The sequence below is a fragment of the Colias croceus genome, chromosome 16 (assembly GCF_905220415.1).
Source record: "Colias croceus chromosome 16, ilColCroc2.1".
In the NCBI taxonomy this organism is placed as follows: domain Eukaryota; kingdom Metazoa; phylum Arthropoda; class Insecta; order Lepidoptera; family Pieridae; genus Colias; species Colias croceus.
Window position 1 is genome coordinate 5,199,186 of NC_059552.1, and position 21,618 is coordinate 5,220,803.

Here is a 21,618-nt window from a genome sequence, read left to right on the forward strand (position 1 = left end):
CAGAATGCATGCGTTTGATTTGAATTCTATCCTCATTATGAAATTAAATCTGGATAATCTCTAACTCCCTTGGAGCTTTCGTCATTTCTCTCTTCAAAACATCACTCCACTTTTATCACGTTATCAGGATTATTATCATCCTTACTAATTCATTGAAAAATGAAAAAAAAAACTTTTCATTGCTGTTAGTAAAATAGAATTACAATTTTTTACCGTTTTAGGTATCATGTTAATATTACGAATAGGCTTTTTTGTGTTTTTTTTTATTTGATTTTTTTTCGACATACGGTAAGAAGATATAACTTTTTGCCAGTCATTTGTCACAGTGACAGATCGAAATGACAAATGCAATAAATAATATTTTGATCATTGGGCGATCAATGTTTTGATGTTTATACAACGCTTTCTAGCAATGAAATTATTTGCCGTTATCTGATATCTCATAGATGTGCTAGTGTTCTATCGATTGAATTGAATTGATTGAATTGAAAATTTATCTAAAATCTCATTAATCAATATTAAAATGTCAGTCACCGACCAAGAAATTATACAATATGTTCCTTTTATGTCTTTCGTACACCCATCATTCTGGCACAGCTTAACTGAATTAAAATTAAATATTGATAAACTAAATGAGAACACGAAACAGATTTATGGCCGCTTCACTTACCAAGATGATATGGGACCTGTATTTGAAGTTGATGGAACTTCATTTAACAAGTGAGTTTTATGAAATATAATGTAGTTAGGTAACTTTGTTTATAAAGTTATTATGTACTTGCCCGTGTATTCCCTTGTAATTCCCAAGTATTATCCCTGCTTATTTTGCCTCATTTCTTTTCTAATATCTGATAACTAAAATTCATTATTTCCTTAGTTTTATTAATCCTATACATCAATCTATAATTTAACTTGCTTTCAGAGATCCAGAAACAGAGCATTTATACTTAAGCATAACTGGAACAATAATGAATAAAAATACAATTGAAGATTTCAAATGCATTGATAAAGCATCCCTGCTTAATAGTTTGGGAGAAATTATTTGGCAAAACATAAAAACAGAATCGTGGATAGGGAATCCACACACTCTCTTAAATTTTTTTGTACTGTCATTTGCAGTAAGTACCTTAAACTGAAATATTTTGTATATAAATAGGACCTGCAACCGTTATGTTAGTATTTATGAATGTTAAGCAGGATAGTCTATTACTATAGTCTATAAACTTTATTATTGGGCAAGAAACTTATCACTTATTAGCATGCTGTAACTTGAAAGCTGATGTTTTTGATTTGATCGCTTTCTGAGGTTGTGGGTAGTTGAATTTTTCTTCTAAACCATAAACAAAAAAACATGAAATCTATGTAAAAACAACTTTGTTTAACAACCTTAATTATTTTTGCTTTATTGTATCTTTTCAGGACTTGAAAAAGTTTCACTACTACTATTGGTTTGCTTTTCCAACACCTAGTCAACCAACAGTATATTTGAAAGAAAAGAGTTTGTTTGCATCCTCACACTTCAATAATAAGCAACTAGAGGACATTTCAAATGAATATAAATCACTGGATATGCTGCAGAAATACTTTTTTATAATATCAAAGGAAAACGAAAATATCAAAATCCATAAGCTATCTGATATTATTGGAAGGGAAATTCTGAAGGAAGCTGTGAATGTTGATATGACCAAGATATATTTTGCTTTCTCTGATCCAAGCAATAACGATAATCCTGGATGGCCATTAAGGATTTTTATAGCGGCTCTGCTAGAATTTTCTCCCCAATTGTGTAAATCAGATATTAAAGTTCTAGGGTTGAGGTTGAACAAAAGTGGTGCTGCTGATAGCAGTCGCATTTTTATCATAAATGCCACTGAGGTACTTATATTTTAATTAAAAAAGAAGTAGAAGTTCATTAGTCTATTTCATTTTAATTTTTATTCATTGGAATATAAATTGCTCTATTTTGTTTGTTATTTTATTACATTGTCAACTTGTAATTAATTTTTTTTTTGTTTTAATACATAATTATTGTTATTTTAGAATATTCATTCTGATGGCAACAAGGGATGGGTTGGATGGGAGAGAAATAATAAAGGCAATTTTGGACCCAAACTAGCAAACATGTCAGCGTCTATGGATCCTATAAGGTGAGAAATTCTCTCTGCCTAAAAAAAATGTTTTGGGTGTGTGTACAGTGTAATAAAGGTAATTTGTTTTTATATATATAAGGATATATTTTATTTAACTTAAAATAAGTATTTTGTTGTAAGACTGGATATATCTGGCATTTTATTTTTAGTAATCCACTATTCATAAGCAGTAAATAAAAATAAAATTGCTTTACAATAGACTATTCAACTTATAAATGGGAACTATATTTTCTATCACCAAAATTTATATTTGTCATCAAGGTGTATCACCTAATAAATAGATCTATCACCACGAAATATTTTCGTTCTCAGATAAACAAAAATTGTTCCCAGGTATGAATTATCAAATTAATGTTAATATATGTGTAAAATAAGAGATCGATAATCAATAAAATTATTTTGCATTACATGTATATAAACTTCGTTCTTATAATAACAGTTTTGTTACTTTAATAATAGCTCTGTGCTCAGAATGGTAGATCTGTCACCAAGTAAATCGATTATTATCAATCCCTGACTGCGACTCCTCTTTATTTGATATTTTGTGTCACCAATACAGTAGTAACATTTAATTCGTTCAGATATGAATAATAGTATTCGTTACCAATTTAATACATCAATTTATAATTTTAATGAAAAAATGATCAAAGGGGTGGAGACAAATTGGCGCGCTTTAAAAATTGACTCTAAAGATTGATTGAGAGAGATGCAAGTTTACTTCATTCACGATTTCACGTTCATTGTTGTAGTTGCATTTTATTATCGTTGTGGATAATTTGTTGTTTTAGTTAATTTCTTTGTTTGATTATTTTGACTTTAATTGTTTTATTTACTACTCTGTTAAAAATGTTATTTAAATATAATTTATACTACCAGTGGAAATTTAGAACCTTGGGAGTCTAGTTAAGTAGCAGAATCTTTTGGTTGAAACGATGATGACAACCCTAATTTTTACGCGATTTTGACCCACTTTAAACGGCCAGATTTCGTTCAAACTTTGTAGATTTATTGAGGACCGATGACAATACACTAATTTGATAAAATTTTCTATTTTTTAGTTCGGTTTTCTATAAAAAGCGTGTTTTTTAGTTTTTTTAAACTATTATTATTTATTTGAACTTAATGCAATTTTCTAGTAACATAATATGATTTATTGGTGATCTCTTTAAATTAGTTTGTTTAAATACTTATTAGGACACACCTATTATAATACATACAAAAACATTTATTTGGTACTAGACCTTATATCTCAGGATTTTAGGTGATTTATTGTGGAACTGATTTTGCATTGTTTGGTGACTACATTTTGGTGACAGATCTACTATTTTGAGGACAAACCATATTATTTAACAAACACAAAACTAATTAAATTGGTGATAGCTTAAATGATACCCCTTATAATTGATAATAACAACAACTTGGTTTTATTTATTTTAAAAAACATCCATTCAAAATATTTGCAAAAGAATGATCCCAGCAAAAACACAGATATTGTCTTATGACTTCCAGTAAACTCTGGAAATATTATAAATTGTAATATTTTCTTATTAAAATATAAATAACAAGAAGACCTAATAAATTCTACAGATTGGCTGACGCATCGTCAGATTTAAATATTAAGCTTATGAAATGGAGATTGGTACCTGACCTCAATGTGGACATCATGAAGAGCACCAAATGTTTATTATTGGGAGCTGGAACATTAGGATGTCATGTGGCTCGAGATTTATTAGTAAGTAACCTATCATCCATTCATGCTATTTCATTATCATCATAATTAACATATATTTGATCCAACAACAGACTCATGTCTTCTTACAAAGTTTTCTGCTACAAAAAAAATATCTACATAATGTAATGTGATATATCTATACTAATATTATAAAGCTGAAGAGTTTATTTGTTTGAACGCGCTAATCTCAGGAACTACTGGTCCGATTTGAAAAATTATTTCGGTGGAGCAAATTTATCGAGGAAGGCTACCTATATATCATCACGCTAAGACTAACAGGAGCTGAGCCACTTATAATTTATAGCAGATTATAAGGCTGGTTTTAGCGTCACACTGACTGCACGCCGGCGGTCGGTGCTGACAGCTGAAACGTATGTTCCGCTAAGAAGTGTTTTAGAATAGTGCGCATGCTTCATAGAGGTTCATTCGTTTCGGAAGTCAGCCCCTATTCTTCCCTCTTCCCACTGCTTTCTTCTTGTTAAGATGTTCATGTATATTAGACTACAAGCCCGCATAGGAAAAAAATATGGGTCAAATATGGGTCAAACCAGGGGACATATCTAGAACGATAGAAGAGCATAAAATAATAAGATTCATCACTATGCCGTCACTTGTAAGCTGTCCAACTGAGTGCAGATGAGAATTGAAAAGTACAGGTAGACTCGGTAAATTTTGGTCATATATTTTTGTACGGCATTCTTAACCATCGATAGATCCATTAAAAATAATAAGGAACCGCTCAGTGCCGTACAAAAATGGTGGTCCACAAAGTCGGAATTTTTATTTAATTTCCGAGAGTTACCGGGGGTAAATTTGGTCATCTGACCATGTACGGCATCTGTGTCATACTATGCCTATACTGCTTTTAATCCATTATTCCGCAACGCCGTACAAAAATCATGGGGACAAGGGGAAAAAATCGAGAGTTGTAATCCCCTCTCTTTCCCCACTCCAGGGGGTCATTTGACACAACACGAAATAAATTTATTTTTAAAGTATTTTATGCATAGATAATATTTTTTCATGTGCCGTACATTTTCGTTGGTTCAAAGGGGAAAAATCTGAAAAAGAAAAAAATCCATATATATAACGAAATGTTTGCTTTATATTTTGATAATAAAATATAAATATACATTAATATTAAGAAGCTCGAGGTGGTTAATTATCACCAGTCAGGTGGAATGGACTCCGTTAAATTGATGAACTAATAAAGAAGCTATGAACGAAAAGATGTGAATTATATGCAATCAGCCCATGAATACAGGTAAAGTCACAAGCAAACGCTAGTAATATATACATATTCAAAATGTACAAGTAAAGCGCTTTCAAATGATACCAAACACGGTATATTTATCTTAACTTTATTTTTTACTCTGTATGTTTTGTCCGCTAGAGGGCGCCACATTAGATTTTGTGAAACCCCATATAGCCTTTAGCTAGCTGGTCGCTGGTTATCCAGTGAACAATTCAGACGCTTCTAATGATATGTCATTTGTCGAATTCTGATAAGTAGTTTAGAAGTTACGAGGGAATAGATGAACATACATACATGACCTGTCAAAATCATAACCCTCCTTTTGCTTTGCCGTAGTTGGGTAAAAATATTTTAATGCCGTACTGTATCAAATGGCCATAAAGCACCCTTAAAATTGTAGCTTTCGTCGCTTTCATCAGCCTAAAAGATGTTGTCTGCACAAAAATGTACGGCATCGTTTTTTCCTAATTTATCTATGTTAATACTATTTAAAACAACGAATAAAGTGTAGAAAACTATTATATTTCATTAATCTACGATGTTTAAACTTTTACAAAATTTCTGTTTTTGCATTTCTCTATAACTTTTTTTAGAACGGTTTCTTTTGAACGGCAATACTATACAACAATTGAATTTTACAATATCATGTTAAAAAAAAAGTTCCCGTACAGGGTCAAATGACCTTACAGCTCTTTATATCAAGAATTCGATGAAATTTAGATGATTATTGGTATACATTTAAAAGAACAATTATTTTTTGACGGCATTGCTTTTAATAGTACTTTTGAGTGCTAGATAATGTTTTGGAACCGAAGCCGTACTTAGTCAAATGACCCCCTGGAGTGGGGAAAGAGAGGGGATTGCAACTCTCGATTTTTTCCCCTTGTCCCCATGATTTTTGTACGGCGTTGCGGAATAATGGATTAAAAGCAGTATAGGCATAGTATAACACAGATGCCGTACATGGTCAAATGACCAAATTTACCCTCGGTAACTCTCGGAAATTAAATAAAAATTCCGACTTTGTGGACCACCATTTTTGTACGGCACTGAGCGGTTTCTTATTATTTTTAATGGATCTATCGATGGTTAAGAATGCCGTACAAAAATATATGACCAAAATTTACCGAGTCTACCTGTACTTTTCAATTCTCATCTGCACTCAGTTGGACAGCTTACAAGTGACGGCATAGTGATGAATCTTATTATTTTATGCTCTTCTATCGTTCTAGATATGTCCCCTGGTGGTTCATTTGACCCATATTTTTTTCCTATGCGGGCTTGTAGTCTATATCTGTTTCGTTTTATGTTTTATTAATTCTTTTACAATTCTAAAATTTCTAAAACATGACTATTATTAAACCCTTTTTTTAATATTTAACATTATCATCTTTTTGTTATCACCAGGCGTGGGGTTTCCGTCACGTTACATTCATAGACAACGGAAAAGTATCATTCTCGAATCCTACACGCCAAGTACTGTTCACGTATGAGGACTGCCTCAATGGCGGGAAAATGAAAGCGGTCGCTGCTGCCGACAATCTGAAAAGTGTCTTGCCTACTGTTGTAAGTAAATGTTGACAAATTAAAATTTTCAATACTAAATCAATTGTAATGTAAAAATAGTCCGAGCCGAAGTTATCAAGTGCACTGTATCTAGTTATAATATTATGTCAAGTCATAATTCAACAAATGTTAAAAGTTATAGAATCTATGTACACTCTCCAGAATGGTAATAAGAAAATCAGGCAATTGCCTGACTCCTTTAGGCGAGCGAGCTATCTTTTTACGCATGAGAGCATACCTTAATATAAACAATAGATCCTATTTTAAAATAGAATATTGTTTGTGTTGTAGGTTACAACCTATTACTGGCATTTTTAGATAATAAATATTATTATTGCAGGTCAGTAATGGATTATCAGTGCATATTCCAATGCCAGGACATCCAATAGGCGATTCTCTGAAAGCTGAAACAATTGCCAATATAAAGCAAATTGTTGAAGCGATTGAGGAACATGACGTTATATTTCTTTTGCTTGATACAAGAGAGGCGAGATGGTTACCTACTTTATTGGCAGCTCATTATGGAAAGGTATTTAATTTACATATTTAGAAACATCTATCTAACAAAGTATATAATTTCTCAATATGACTCATGGCTTAAATAACTTCATTTTTTAATTCGCCTTTATTAGCTTCTCGTGTATTTTTGTATGTAACCAAGTCCTTTAGACTCGATTTTGACCCGCTTTTAACAGACACGTTTAATTCAATCTTTGTACTTACACTTATTAAGGATCGGTGACAATAATCATGAGTTTCAGCATGTTTTTTTTAAATGTTTAAGATCGTGATCAATGCGGCTCTTGGTTTCGACAGTTATTTGGTGATCCGACACGGCTTAGGTCTAGCAGCACCGGCCGCTGATGTAAAGAGTCATCATGTAAATGGCGCACAGCTTGGATGTTATTTCTGTAATGATGTTACCGCGCCAGGGAATGTAAGCGTTATTACTTTTAAATTTAATAAATTATTACACCCAGAAGCTATTTTTGAAACATGTAAACTTGACTGTATTTTTCTTTTGACGATTGATGATGGATAGAATAATTCGAAATAATGGTCCTTCGAGTCGCATGTCTATGAATATCTTTATAGAATACAAACCGAGTTATAGTCCTTTTCAGCTAGGATTATTCCTGTGACACTTCATCGTGTTCCGAATTACGTATTTTATGTTTAAAACGCCAAAATATTTTTAGTGCATAATATTTTTATTTTATGGCGACATTATTACCAAAAATATGAAATTGAAATATCTTAAGCTTATAAATCAAAAACAGTATTGTTTAGTTTAATATAATGAAAAATAAAATAAAATAACACAAAAATATAATACCTACGCAATTCAGGTACATGAAATGGATCGTTGAAAAATCATAGAGTTGGAAAATCATATAATCGGCGCCCATCTTGTGATCGTTTGTCAATCGAGTCAATCGTCTGTACGAGTGCATCAGCCTTGTATACAAGTTGCATTTTTATATTGATACTTTACGTGGTATTCTGTTATTGTTACTAATTATTATTGTTGACTTTTTGTTGCTGTTGTTTGCTAAGTTTCCTTAGTTAATTGTTGGCGAAATGCCGAAAAAACTAATTTTGGTACTTTATTCAAATCGATTTCCTTTCCATATAAAATATTATCGATTATCGGAAACAATTGATATGATTTCAGTAAAGACATCTCTACACGTGTCAAAAATCGATGTGTCACAGAAATCATCTTAGGTGGAAAGGACTATAGTAGCCTATTTTCTAAAAATTAAAAAAAAAATTACCAATATTGATATTTTATTTTCGTTGTAATATTAAATTTCAGTCGATAAAAGATCGCACGCTCGATCAACAATGTACAGTAACGCGGCCAGGTGTCGCCGCCATTGCTGGAGCGCTTGCTGTTGAACTATTAGTTGCGCTATTACAACATCCGCTAAGGTAACAACATCTTTTTATTATTTCCAACTTAAAAATATGTTTCATTGACTTTAATATTTAGTTTTAAAGCATTCAAATGCTTCATGAATCAGATTTTTTTCAAAGTAGTTGAAAAAAATCTTATATAATTTTTGTCGTTATGTCTCATAAAAAATAAAAAATGATTATAATTTTTTTTTAAATCAGAATCAATGCACCAGCGCCATATAATTTAGCGGACGAAGAAGGTTCAATATCTACTGGTGTGCTCGGACCGATACCTCATTCAATTAGAGGATTCTTACACTCATACCAGACTGTGACACCAACTTGTACTAAATTCAGACAGTGTATCGCTTGTTCTGATGTAGTCATCAATATGTATAGAGAAGAAGGAATAGAGTTCTTGTTAAAAGTATTCAACAGTGGAACTTATTTGGAAGAGATTACTGGATTATCGGAGTTGCAATTGACTGCCGAGATTGCTGATGTAAGTTATACTTTAAATATTATTTTGGGTATATAATCTTGTAAGATTGTGTTTATATAATTTAATCTAGCTAACCCAATAGTGTTGCTTTGCTAAATTAGTGTTATATAAAATAGTATATTCTGGGCCATTTTCAGCTCTGCAACAAAAAGTTATTAATAGATTATTCTCACAAAAATTCAATGTATTTTATCATCTTAAATTCCTGAAAAAAAAAACAGAAGAATTTTTTATCAATTCATAACTAACAATAACTCCTTTTGTTACAGATTTTAACGTTTTCGGATGAAGATGTAGATTAATTCAAATATTTAAATTAGTTATTAGATATTTCTCGATGTTTTAATAGTCTATTTACATAATTACGAAAGTTTCATGAGAAATAATATCTTTGATCTGATTTAATTCCATACAACTAAGCGAAAATTTGTGACTTGCACAAAGTAATGCTTTTCATGTTAAATATTATAATTTGTTGTGTATATATTTTTATTCGCATTTGTAGTTGTAAGTAAGTAATTGAACGTGAATTATGATTTATAATAAACTAGAGGTCCGCCCCGGCTTCGCCCGTGGTACATATTTCACAATAAAAGGTAGCCTATGTCCTTTCTCGGGTATCAAAATATCTTCATACCAAATTTCATGCAAATTGGTTCAGTAGTTTAGGCGTGATTGAGTAACAGACAGACAGAGTTACTTTCGCATTTATAATATTAGTATGGATTAAAAAAAGAACCTTGTATATTAAATAATTTAATTTAAATATTTTTTTATTCCGCATAAAACATGGCCTAACTAATATTAGTTCCACGATATAAATTACGATATTTCAATTTATATTTTAATATCGTTCTGATTTTACCATCTGGCATTCAGACATATTAAATTTATTGAAGTTTGGATTCCACTCTTAGCTAAATTATAAAAACATGTCAAATGAAACATTGCAATAATTTTAAATTAAATTTATTAACTACATATTTCTACAAAAACATTCAAGGGCGCATAGAGAATTGTATCGCTGGCAATGGGAATTTGGTTGGATGTTGAATTTCCTTTACTGGCTTTGGTGGTTTGATCTTTCTACCGTGTCTTCCATCCTTTCTCTTCCACAAGCCGGATCGAGGCCGGTTTCCAAGCCATCTATTACGTTGCGGCGAACCGATTGGAGTACTGCCATGGGTTATGTTCGATAGGCGACCTATTTTAAACATAATGTGGGTGTTACGTTTTATGTTTTCGTAAAAATATACGTGAAAAAAATACCTTTGCTATGATTAAAATAAAATTGATAAAGCATATTCCTTGACTTTTGTTAGGAACCAAGTAACAATAAGGATTAACTTTAACATAGATAAAACTTAGTTTTAAGGTACAGAAATCAAAGCCTTACCAACAACTGCCATACAATGTTGATCAAAGCTAAATAATCTTTTTGATGGCATCTGCACTATTATTCTATCATTTTGCTTTCGCAAAATTGTGCCATATGTTCCAGCAGCATGAACATACAGCCCACCTTGACCTGTGAATATTATACATAATTATATTAAAATTTGTTATTTTGCGCAATAACTTTGATTATGATTCAACTTCAGTTTGTTACAAGATTCTTGTTGAAGGTAAACAGTATGACATGGAGGGTTGAGGCCACCAGGTTCCCCCAGCCCGATCCCCCAGGGGATCCTAGTGAACTCATCGGTTCACCAGAATCCCCTCATAATAAAATGAAGTAAAGATGTTATCAGACTGCTTAAAAATATTTTATTTAACAATATCTAAAAAATGACCTACGCTTATGTCGCTGCTTATTAATTCCATTTGTGTTTCTTGTATAAACTTATCAGTTGCTATTTGATCTACCTTACGTATTTTTTTTGGTTGCATTCGCTTTTGTTCAGAATCTCTTTTTAATGCATTCAATAACTGTAGAATGTTAGGGCGTTTTCGACCAATCATTTTTAATAAACCCGAGTTCCAACTTTCGCAACAATTATTGGTGCGATGTCTTTCGCTGAAAACTGACAACATTTTTCTGGTATCGTCATTTTTGAGCTTTGAGTATTTCATATAATTTACTAACTTCAGCATGTTTGGATAATCTTTACTCATACTTAATATGTTTTTTAAAATATAGTTCCACCCTTCAGTCATATATTCCGTAGGTAACAATGGCATAGCACCGCACAACATAACCACTCTACTAGTAAATTTGTTTTTAAGTTAATTAAGTTTTTTTCCCTTTTTACGAATATTGTAATATTCTTACCAAATCTATTCCTTTGTTCTTGATGTCAGTTTTTAGCGAAAGACATCGCACCAATAATAATTGTTGAGAAAGTTGGAACTCGGGTTTATTAAAAATGATTGGTCGAAAACGCCCTAACATTCTACAGTTATTGAATGCATTAAAAAGAGATTCTGAACAAAAGCGAAGGCAACCAAAAAAAATACGTAAGGTAGATCAAATAGCAACTGATAAGTTTATACAAGAAACACAAATGGAATTAATAAGCAGCGAGCGTAGGTCATTTTTTAGATATTGTTAAATAAAATATTTTTAAGCAGTGTGATAACATCTTTAAGTACTTCATTTTATTATGAGGGGATTCTGATGAACCGATGAGTTCACTAGGATCCCCTGGGGGATCGGGCTGGGGGATCCTGGTGGCCTCAATCGACATGGAGTGGGGTCACCTCCCGATAGAAATCCTGCACATGGACACCCCACATTATCCAACATTACTAGGAAAGCCTGCATCACTACATAGTATAAAACAAAGTCGCTTTCCCTGTCCCTATGTCCCTTTGTATGCTTAAATCTTTAAAACTACGCAACGGATTTCAATGCGATTTTTTTAATAGATAAAGTGATTCAAGAGGAAGGTTTTAGTATATATAATTTATTAGGTTTTAGACAAAGCGGGCGAAGCCGCGGGCGGTAAGCTAGTATATTTATATTATATAGCATAAACAAATTTTCATTTCATTTCATAACTTAGAAACATCATACAAAAAATTGCTTGTTTAAATTATATTTCAGTTACATAAACATAATATCATCGGATTTATGTAAGAAGTTCCGAAGAATAGTGACTTTATTTTATTTTATTCATGATGAATGTCAAAGGATAAACATGAATTACCTGGCTCTTTTTCTATGCAATGAACCAATGTTCCTGCGGGCAGAGCACCCAGCACATAAGCATCTCCTTCATTTGCTCTTACTAAAACAATAAAATATGTTTTTATAGGCAATAATGATGAATAAATATCGCATGAGGAACACAATGTACTTATCATAATATAAATTATTATATTATATTTCAATATTCATAAAAAAATTGGTTCCAAAATTTTTATGTGAATTTCTTAAATTTATCTTTACTTTCTATTGTAGTAAAATTTATTTTAAATTTAAATTATAGATCTTTAGTTCAATAACAGATTAATTGATGGCTATATTAAATCCTTCATACAAGTACTGTATTCAATCTCTCATTTGTTCCATAAATCTTGGAAGAAAAGGAAAACCTAAGATAATAATTATATACACTTAATTTAACCCATTGATCACAAAGTTAAAACAAAGTAAAAATGACCTGGTATTCTTGGCAGGTGTCTGGATGTTTTGATGATGTCACCAGCCTTCATATTTTCTGTAGCGAGGATATACTTAATTTTATCTCCAACAGCTACAAGTGCCACATGAGCGGTACGGCATCCATCATCTAAAATCTTAAAATAAAATTATTTAGTTATAATATTATGTAATCAATCACAACAAGATTCACCAAATATTTTTCAGAATTTCAGTGATATTGTGTTTCTCTCATTTAAAATATTTTTTTATAAATTCTCTCAGTACAATATTTCAATAATTAATTTGTTTGTTTAGTACTTTTTACCTATATAACTATAACAATAAAAGACAGAACAGTAAGCATTATGTTACCAACTTCCTAGATCTTGAGTCATTATAATTTACCTGAATCACTTTTTCCTCCTGGGGTGGTCCTTCTGTTGGTCCATCTCTAATCCAATTAATCCAATGATATTTATGTTTTATTCCACCTCCAATTCCTTTGGCTACAACTCGACCTTGTATAAAAAAGAACAATAATATTAAGATTAAACATAATATTATGTCATGCAAATATACTATTACTGTAGCTATGTAATTATGAGATGTGACAACAAATAAATAAGTAGGTACTTTTTAAAAGTTGAATATAAAGTTGCCTTTATCATGTTATTTTATTGATATCATATTGCCAACTTTAATTTAGTCTTCTGTTTCTTCAAATTTTTAACCTTTTCTTGAACCAAAACAAAATAAAAGATTACCTTAGAATGTAGTGCTTACCAGATTCAGGGTCTCTTCCAGCTAAATTTGTAACATCTAATGGTTTTACTGTATATTCTTCTGGAAAATGAACGATTCTCCGATAACTTTTTCCAAATCCTGGCTTTGGCTTCACTATATTAGGTTTACTTGCTAAAGAAACCACACTCACGTGTAATGTTCGTTTTGAAATAAGATTTGTTGTAGTTGAAATGGCAAGGCTTGAAAAGAGCCTGTTTAAAGTCATTTTTAATAACAAATCATTTAATAGAAAAGCCTCTTAAAGTCTTAACCTAATTGTTACTTTTGTGAAAATTGTCAAATGTCAAATGTCAAGGAAAAAATAAAATCCGTGTGGTCTTTGTTGGGTCTTTGAAGTTTGTCAGTGACGATTGACATTTGACGATTCGTAGATAATCACAGAGCAAGTAATTAGATAATTACATTACACTAAATATATACGTAAATGTTATGAGTACATTCAAAATTAAAAAAAAATGTTTATTATACGATACATATATTATTATCCATCAGTTATTATTTATTTTTGTATTCTGATCGTATGAATTTGGGCTGTATCGTGCATTTCTTTTGCTAGACAGTGATGATTTTAAAAAGTTAAAAACGACCCCTAGCGGCAATTTTCTGACAAAAAATACATCGTGAATGTGGCGTGTGTTGTTTGGAATATCGTGAGTCGTAAATAAAAATGCATTCAATAGACTGGTAATTCTTGTTTTATGTGTTCTTCATATATGTTAAAACAATAAGTTGTCTGTAAAGCAATCGTGGATACCAAAAACTGTGTGTGAAGAGTGATTTTCGCCTGATATTTTATCATATGTTGCACGCCTGCCTTGGGGTCTTGATGAGGACAAAAAAATAATCAGTAATTCCGATGCTAAATTGATAATGCTGTAAGTTTTATGTGTGTATTTATAACCTGCCATTTCAAATATCATGAAAGGCACGGGAATTATATACTTTGAATCCTATTTTATGCATTTATAATGATTAGGTTGCTGATGTTCATCTCATACTCTAATCAAAATTGTCGACGGTCATAAATCCGTAATATATAAAGATAAACATGCTAAATTAACTACAATTTTTCTAAAATTATATTTTATTTATCTTGAATTATTCGTCCTTATTGTTTTTTTTTTGTTTGTTACAGAAATAGAAACAACCAGTCTTCCGGCACGTTATTGCGCTTTCTCGTGACAATGCGGTGCCTTATGTATAAATGTATTTTTTAAATTATTTCTACTAGTCTACAAATCCTCATAATGGTTGTCAGAGCAGTAACAGAATAAAGCAAAAATGAGTCACAATTTGGCTGGAATGCCATCCTATCGGTTGCCAGGGCCTGGACTAGGACCTCCAGATTTTAAACCACCTATGGATACTCCAACACCACCAGCTCCAGCACCTAGCAACCCTAAAAAGAGGCGGAAAACATCAAATGCAAATAATGCTTTAACACCACCGCAACCACCTCCTACAGCACAAGACTTATTACCTCCCCCTTTAACAGGTTATGGGGATACAATTGTGGCCTCCAACCCATTTGATGATTCACCATCCACAGTTTCGCACAATGGACCCATGATGAGTCAAAATGGTCCGATGATGAATCAAAATGGACCTATGGGGATGATGGGACCTATGCACAGTATGGGTGGACCGCCTATGAGGCACATGAGTCCCTTACCACACAATATAAGTCCAATGAATCAACAAATGCCTCCTAGAGGAGGGATCAGCCCAATGGGTAACATGAGCCCTATGGGCCATATGGGTGGTATGTCTCCTATGGGAGGTCCTAACATGGGAATGGGTAATCACAGTATGGGGCCAGGTATGGGTGGATCAAGATCAATGGGAAGTCCAATGAGTCCTATGAATTCTATGCCTATGGGTTCTCCAATGTCATCAGGGCCTATGGGAAGTCCCATGAATATGGGATCTATGGCTGGAAGCCACATGAGCAACAGTCCCATGGGCCCACCGATGCATAGCCCTCTTGGAGCAGGTTCTATGAATGGTCCAATGAATGGGCCCATGGGTGGAGGTGGGCCAGGTATGAATGTTCCTCGAATGAATGGCCCAATGGGGCCGAATTGTTCTAATGGCAGTATGGGTCCTAATAGTTCAATTATGTCACCAAGTCCAATGCAAAATAGTGGAATGGGACCTGGACACTGTGGACCTATGAGGCACGGAAGCCCTATGGGATCAGGAATGGGAAGTGGTCCAATGGGCGTGAATGGTCCCATGACTTCAATGGGTCCCGGTCCTCCATACTCTGGTAATCATATGGGGCATGGTGGTCCAATGGGGATGGGTGGAAATGGTTCGATGGGCATGGGCCCTGGACCAGGCAACATGGGTAACTGTGGCCCCCTTGCAGGTATGAGTGGTATGGCCATGGGAGGACCAGGAGGCCAAGGGCCGATGGGGCAAGGAATGGGAATGTTTGGTCCTAAACCAATGCCAGTTAGCGCAGGAAAAGTGTATCCACCTGATCAGCCAATGGTGTTCAACCCACAGAACCCAAATGCACCGCCAATATATCCATGTGGTGTATGTCACAAAGAAGTTCATGATAATGATCAGGCCATCTTATGTGAATCAGGGTGCAATTTTTGGTTTCACAGGTGAGATGTGCATTTTGATTCTAAGTTCTAACCAATATATTATAGAACTTTTTATATATATTTTTTTCTGTTTGGTTTAAAATTCTAGTGATGTATGTTAACACAAACTTTATTTCTAAAACTACCATGTAATCAAAAAATACATTTGGTTAAGTATTTAAAGCACTATAAAGATTTTTAGAACTTCAAATGCACTCTAACAGATTTTAAACCCATATTCTATCTTTTCAAATTATATAACAATTTATAAAGAGTGCAAATCTACACTTTAATTATAATATCTTTGCAACTTATGAACTGTAGAAACAACTAAATGGAATTTATATTATTTTACAATATTATATAAAGCATTTTTTAAAAAGATAACACTTAAATACTTTGTTTTTTTTTTAAATAAATATTGTGACTAAGATAAATATCATAAAGGATGTAAATAACATTTTCAGAGGGTGTACGGGATTAACAGAGCCAGCATTTCAGTTATTAACTGCAGAAGTCTATGCAGAGTGGGTTTGTGACAAGTGCCTGCACTCTAAAAACATACCTCTTGTAAAATTCAAGCCATAACGATGCGCCGCGACTTCGCCCTTGCTCCTGCCACATTGAGCAACATGCTCATTGCCACTCATCACAAGTATTTATTACACTTCATTTAGTTTGCCTTTAATCCATTCATTTTTCACAATAATTTGATAAGTATCATGGCAAGATTTGGTGAAGTCTTATGAAAGATCTCATGGATAGAGTATAAAGTTGGTTATTGAGTGAAATGATTGAAATTATTGCCTTAAAATACTAAAATGTAACATAAAAGATGATACATTATGTATTATTGCAGTTCTGACTAGTCTTAATTATTTTACCGACTTATGAAATTATTCTTAGTCTAATAGAAAAATTGATTACTAACTATTTGTGAAATCCAAAATTTAATAAAGACTCGTAATTTCTTATGGATTAAAATTTATTGTTAAAACTTTTCAGAAGACTATTAATTTCTTCATAAAATTATTTTGATATATGAAAATTATGTATAAAATGACTTTCCTAGACATTTTTGTATGTGCATTAGGCATATCCATAAGAGCAATTCAATGTGATTATTAGAACGTAAAATTATATGAAACATTGATTCAGATTTAAGCAATATAATGGTGGCTGCCCTGTTTTGTGGCTTGTTGTGTGACGCTTTAGTCTTTGTGCATATTGTACATATGTTATAGCGTAAGATGAATCTAAACTTCCGCCTTATAATAATTGTGACCTTTAAGTGTACTTTCAAATTACAATTTTTAACTATATCCAAATAGACAGAGCCATTTTTACAAAATGGATAGGAAAAGCTCAAAATAGTCAAATTTTATTACCCGAGATTATACACAAAATATATGTTTGATGCAGCACAAATCTAAGTACAATCACACACAATATGAGCTTTATAATTTATATAAAACAAATCGTTTATTACCATAATTTTAATGGTGCCCATGTCTATGTTGAGTAGACTATTGTTACACTAAGGAAAGCAATGTACTTATTATTTGGTGCCCTCATTTGCATGTAATAATAATAATAATTAATTAGCGCGTTATGAAAATGTACATACTACGATGAATCCATACGCTTTCTTAAATATAGGAGTGTTAAAATGTGTTTGTCAATTTTTTAACTTTTGAAGATTTTTTAATGGTAAAATTGTAAATTAAGTTATGTAAATAACAAAGTAGGTCGTAGATAATGATAATGAGATTATTTAAACCATGGATTGACTTCAGGTGAAAATACGCGGTTGTGACTTTAATTTTATGTGTGAAATATGCGCAGCTAACTTTTTTAGCATGCCGCTGCGTTTTACATCTGAAGTCAATCAAAGGCATTTCTATCGAATCTTCGTTACTTCGCATGTGAATATATTTTAAGTTTATTTAATGTTTGATAAAATTAATCACTGCTAAAGTTTTAAACTAATATTGGGACATTTCTTTTCTTTTATTTTGTGTCAGTTGTAAATGTTCCACTTTACTTGTGCCATTACTCATTATTCCGAAGTAGTTTCTTAGCAGTTTTAACTTGTTTACAAATCAATTTTTTTGTAATTATAATTTTATCTATTCCTAGGTTGTGAAATTTTGATTTACTATTTATGTTTCGTAAGCCATTAACATTATCTTTATGCTCAGTCTAAGCTATTTTTTTTTACTTATGTAATTTAGTTCCTCTACTATATGTAAATGAATTGTTTATAATGTTGGCCCAAGTTGTATCTTCTTTTGATATATATTTATATAATTTTGTCTTATTTCAAGTATTGTAGAAACCAGTGAATCTTTGATGTTCTAAATAATGTCTTATTTTATCATGTATTAAATTGATGATTTATTTTTATTTCATAATCAATCCAAAACTATAATGATTTTTATTTACTTAACATTAATAAATTCACCATGACATTAAGTTAAAATTAATAGAAGATTAAAAATAAAATGTATTTTATTTATGTATTTTTTACATAATGTTATATTTTATATCAAACAGATTTGTTCAGTATTATGGCATGGACAATGAGATGTTAATTATAAAGAATAATAGTTAAATTGCAAAGATAATGACGACTTTCGATTTTTTGTATGTAATAAATAAAACAGTTTGACCAATGACCATGCCATAAATAAAGCTTCTATATGAAGTAGGTAACTAGTGTTAAAGTCCTTAGTAAATTAGCCGACGAGAGAAAACATTATAATCATGTACATAATATATTATATGGAACCACACGTATCGCTAAACACATTGTACAGTTAACATTAATAAGAATATTATGTAGGATACGTGGCCATGAATGTAAAGTTAATACTTAATTAAAATATGTCGTGAGAGCATCACAATTATTTTACGGGAGACTGCTGCTGTGTACATTAACATATTGAATATAAGTACACAACCGTCATGTTGTGATGTAACAAGTTGTAATTCAGAATATTTTATAAAGTCAAAATAGAATTACGTCAGTGGTCTTATACTTGTGCATAGTTTATTTTGTATTATGTGAATAATAACAAGCAATAATAAAATTGTTATTGAGAATTTTATTTTATCTCCATTTCTTCATATACCCACCGACACTTATGCGGGTTGCAGACCAAGAGCTAAGCTAAGTTAGTTTAGCTTAGCTCGCATAGCTGACGCAGTTTTCCATACTTGTGTGCAGACCGCAAACTATGTGAACTAAGCTGTGTGAGCTAACTAAAAATGCGAAGCTATGTTAGTTGTGTATGCCGATGCGCAGCTACGCGAGCTAAGCTATGTCCCTCCCGCCTTCCCCACACGCCCTTCGCACATCCTTCGCCAGTGCTGTCCAGTGTCCTTTGTCACACAACACGATAATAAAACTGAAAATGTTCATCATATAAATCGTAAAATAAAGTTCTAAACTCTCCACTTGCGTGCCGAGATCAATGTGTTGATATATCCAAGGTCTAGAATGTCGTTTTCTTATATAATAAGGCTGCAGTTAGACGACGAGCGCGGCCGCCGCGCGGCGACTGCGCGGTGGCTGTTCAGTTATAGCAAATTTATGTTTTATTAACAAGGACGTAAAGTTGAAATTAATTTTGAGTAACTAACTGCGCGGTGGCCGCGCGGCGGCCGCGCGGTGGCTGCGCGCTCGACCGCGTGGCGGCCGCGCAGTTAGTTACTCAAATTAATTTCAACTTTACGTTCAACTGGAAATGGTCCAGGTTCGCAGTGGCGTGGCTGAGCGCGCGGCCGCCGCGCGGTCACCGTACTTTCGCCGCGCGGTAACATTCCATGTCATATAAACGCGCCCTAACTAGCTTTCCACCCGCAGCTTCGCCCGCGCAGTCAAAAAAAAACCCGCATAGTTCCCGTGGGATTTCCGAGACAAAACCTATCATATTTCCGGAAGTAAAAAGTAGCCTATGTCCTTGCTCGGGTATCAAAATATCTCTATACCAAATTTCATGCAAATTGGTTCAGTAGTTAAGGCGTGATTGAGTAACAGACAGACAGACAGATTTACTTTCGCATTTATAATATTAAGTATGGATAATAAGTCAGTATTAATCTTTTTCTGGGAGCATCTGGGCTTCAACGTAGCTGGAAGAAAACTAAACCATTTAAGATTTGCGGATGATCTTGTTCTACTGGAAGAAAATCCAAAGAGAGCTCTAAATAAATAAAGAGAGCTCGAAAGTGGGTTTAAAGATGAACATTACAAAAACGAAACTGATGACCAACTCAGTAATGGATCCCATCATAATCGAAGATCAACAAATAGAATATGTCGATGAATATTGCTACTTGGGTCAGATAATCTCCACTAGAGACCAAACAACCAGAGAACTAAATAAGAGGATTGCCAATGGATGGAAAAGATTTTGGTCTCTAAAGGAAATTGTAAAATCAAAAGATCACAGCATGGCAATAAAACGTAAAGTCTTCAACACCTGTATCCTTCCATGCATCACCTACGGCTGCGAAACATGGTCCCTTACTAAATACCATCGAGATAAATTAGCAAAGTGCCAGAGAAGCATGGACCGGAGCTTGACAAGAACCAAAAGGCAAGATCTAATAAGTAACCTGCAATAATTAAGAGCTAAAACAAAACTTACCGATATCCTGGAAAGAAAAGACCTCCAAAAATGGAGATGGACCGGCCATATGTTGAGATCTAGACAAGAAAAATGGAGCCAAATTGTCACCAACTGGTATCCAAGGGATAGCAAGAGAAGTCGAGGACGACAACATATGCCCTGGGAAGATGAGCTTAAACTTACCGCAGGACCCAAATGGAGGAGAGTCGCCAAAGACCGGAAGCAATGGAAAATACTGGAGGAGGCCTTTGCCAGAAGGCACACTGAGTTGAGAGATATACTTATTTTTCGCATGCTGTGTTTACCTATAAGTGTTTTTTTACATTGATCTTATAATTGTGTATGTGTATTTTGATATTTTATATGTAATGTAAACAAACGTTGGTAGACCAAAATAAATAAATAAATAAATAAAAATAAATACTTTAGCGATGAAAACATTATAGCCAAAAAATAGTAGAAAAACCATTCTCACCCAGTCAAAAAGGCTAAATAAATAAATAAATAAATCTTTTTCTATGTGTAACGTATTCATCATCGGAACTTTCTTCATCGATTATATTCATAGCAAGCGCCTGACGTCCGTCTTATTGAACTCCGCACCACTAACCAAAGAGTATTACCACTAACTGAGCTTTGGCTTAGCTCTTTGTGTGCAGTGTGCACGCCACGTGCACGCCATATGCCGGTTGCAGACCTTCTATCTATCTTAGCTTAGTTTGGCTTAGCCACAGATTAAGTATTAGTTACGGCTTAGCCTAGCTTCCCTAGCTTAGCTTTGGAATAGCTTTGTTTTCGGTCTGCAACTGGCATTAGCATACCGAATAGCTAGCAATGGTAAAAATGCAAAGCATGCTGTGGTACCATCTCGCAATGCTGAATGTGGT

The 21,618-nt window shown here is 33.1% G+C and overlaps 3 protein-coding genes across 3 annotated transcripts; 2 read left to right on the plus strand and 1 right to left on the minus strand.

Moving 5' to 3' along the window:
• The first annotated feature begins 460 nt into the window (after positions 1-460).
• On the plus strand, positions 461-9,652 carry LOC123698582 (ubiquitin-like modifier-activating enzyme ATG7). The gene is made up of 11 exons (XM_045645258.1): positions 461-720; positions 923-1,118; positions 1,420-1,875; positions 2,041-2,147; positions 3,738-3,882; positions 6,545-6,703; positions 7,044-7,232; positions 7,488-7,640; positions 8,523-8,638; positions 8,825-9,107; positions 9,377-9,652. The coding sequence occupies exons 1-11, from the start codon at positions 524-526 to the stop codon at positions 9,407-9,409; spliced, it is 2,034 nt and encodes a 677-aa protein (XP_045501214.1). The 5' UTR covers positions 461-523; the 3' UTR covers positions 9,410-9,652.
• Positions 9,653-10,060: 408 nt separating this feature from the next.
• LOC123698643 (39S ribosomal protein L2, mitochondrial) lies at positions 10,061-13,754 on the minus strand. The gene is made up of 6 exons (XM_045645379.1): positions 13,477-13,754; positions 13,099-13,211; positions 12,713-12,848; positions 12,257-12,337; positions 10,504-10,635; positions 10,061-10,311 (listed from the first exon to the last, which is right to left on the minus strand). The coding sequence occupies exons 1-6, from the start codon at positions 13,700-13,702 to the stop codon at positions 10,106-10,108; spliced, it is 894 nt and encodes a 297-aa protein (XP_045501335.1). The 5' UTR covers positions 13,703-13,754; the 3' UTR covers positions 10,061-10,105.
• A 338-nt stretch (positions 13,755-14,092) lies between these two features.
• Positions 14,093-19,192, plus strand: LOC123698490 (protein pygopus-like). Its single transcript, XM_045645134.1, has 3 exons — positions 14,093-14,372; positions 14,633-16,115; positions 16,562-19,192. The coding sequence occupies exons 2-3, from the start codon at positions 14,779-14,781 to the stop codon at positions 16,680-16,682; spliced, it is 1,458 nt and encodes a 485-aa protein (XP_045501090.1). The 5' UTR covers positions 14,093-14,372; positions 14,633-14,778; the 3' UTR covers positions 16,683-19,192.
• Positions 19,193-21,618: the final 2,426 nt, after the last annotated feature.

What these genes read in the sequence shown, in the direction of transcription:
- LOC123698582 (XM_045645258.1), top strand. Translation starts at nt 524, where the DNA reads ATGTCAGTCACCGACCAAGAAATTATACAATATGTTCCTTTTATGTCT. An exon ending in TTATCATAAATGCCACTGAG is followed by an intron (nt 1,876 to 2,040) that starts GTACTTATATTT and finishes TTGTTATTTTAG; the next exon opens with AATATTCATTCTGATGGCAA. An exon ending in ATGTGGCTCGAGATTTATTA is followed by an intron (nt 3,883 to 6,544) that starts GTAAGTAACCTA and finishes TGTTATCACCAG; the next exon opens with GCGTGGGGTTTCCGTCACGT.
- LOC123698643 (XM_045645379.1), bottom strand. Translation starts at nt 13,702, where the DNA reads ATGACTTTAAACAGGCTCTTTTCAAGCCTTGCCATTTCAACTACAACA. An exon ending in AGGAGGAAAAAGTGATTCAG is followed by an intron (nt 12,849 to 13,098) that starts GTAAATTATAAT and finishes TTTTATTTTAAG; the next exon opens with ATTTTAGATGATGGATGCCG. An exon ending in ACACCTGCCAAGAATACCAG is followed by an intron (nt 12,338 to 12,712) that starts GTCATTTTTACT and finishes TTATTGTTTTAG; the next exon opens with TAAGAGCAAATGAAGGAGAT.
- LOC123698490 (XM_045645134.1), top strand. Translation starts at nt 14,779, where the DNA reads ATGAGTCACAATTTGGCTGGAATGCCATCCTATCGGTTGCCAGGGCCT. An exon ending in TGCAATTTTTGGTTTCACAG is followed by an intron (nt 16,116 to 16,561) that starts GTGAGATGTGCA and finishes TAACATTTTCAG; the next exon opens with AGGGTGTACGGGATTAACAG.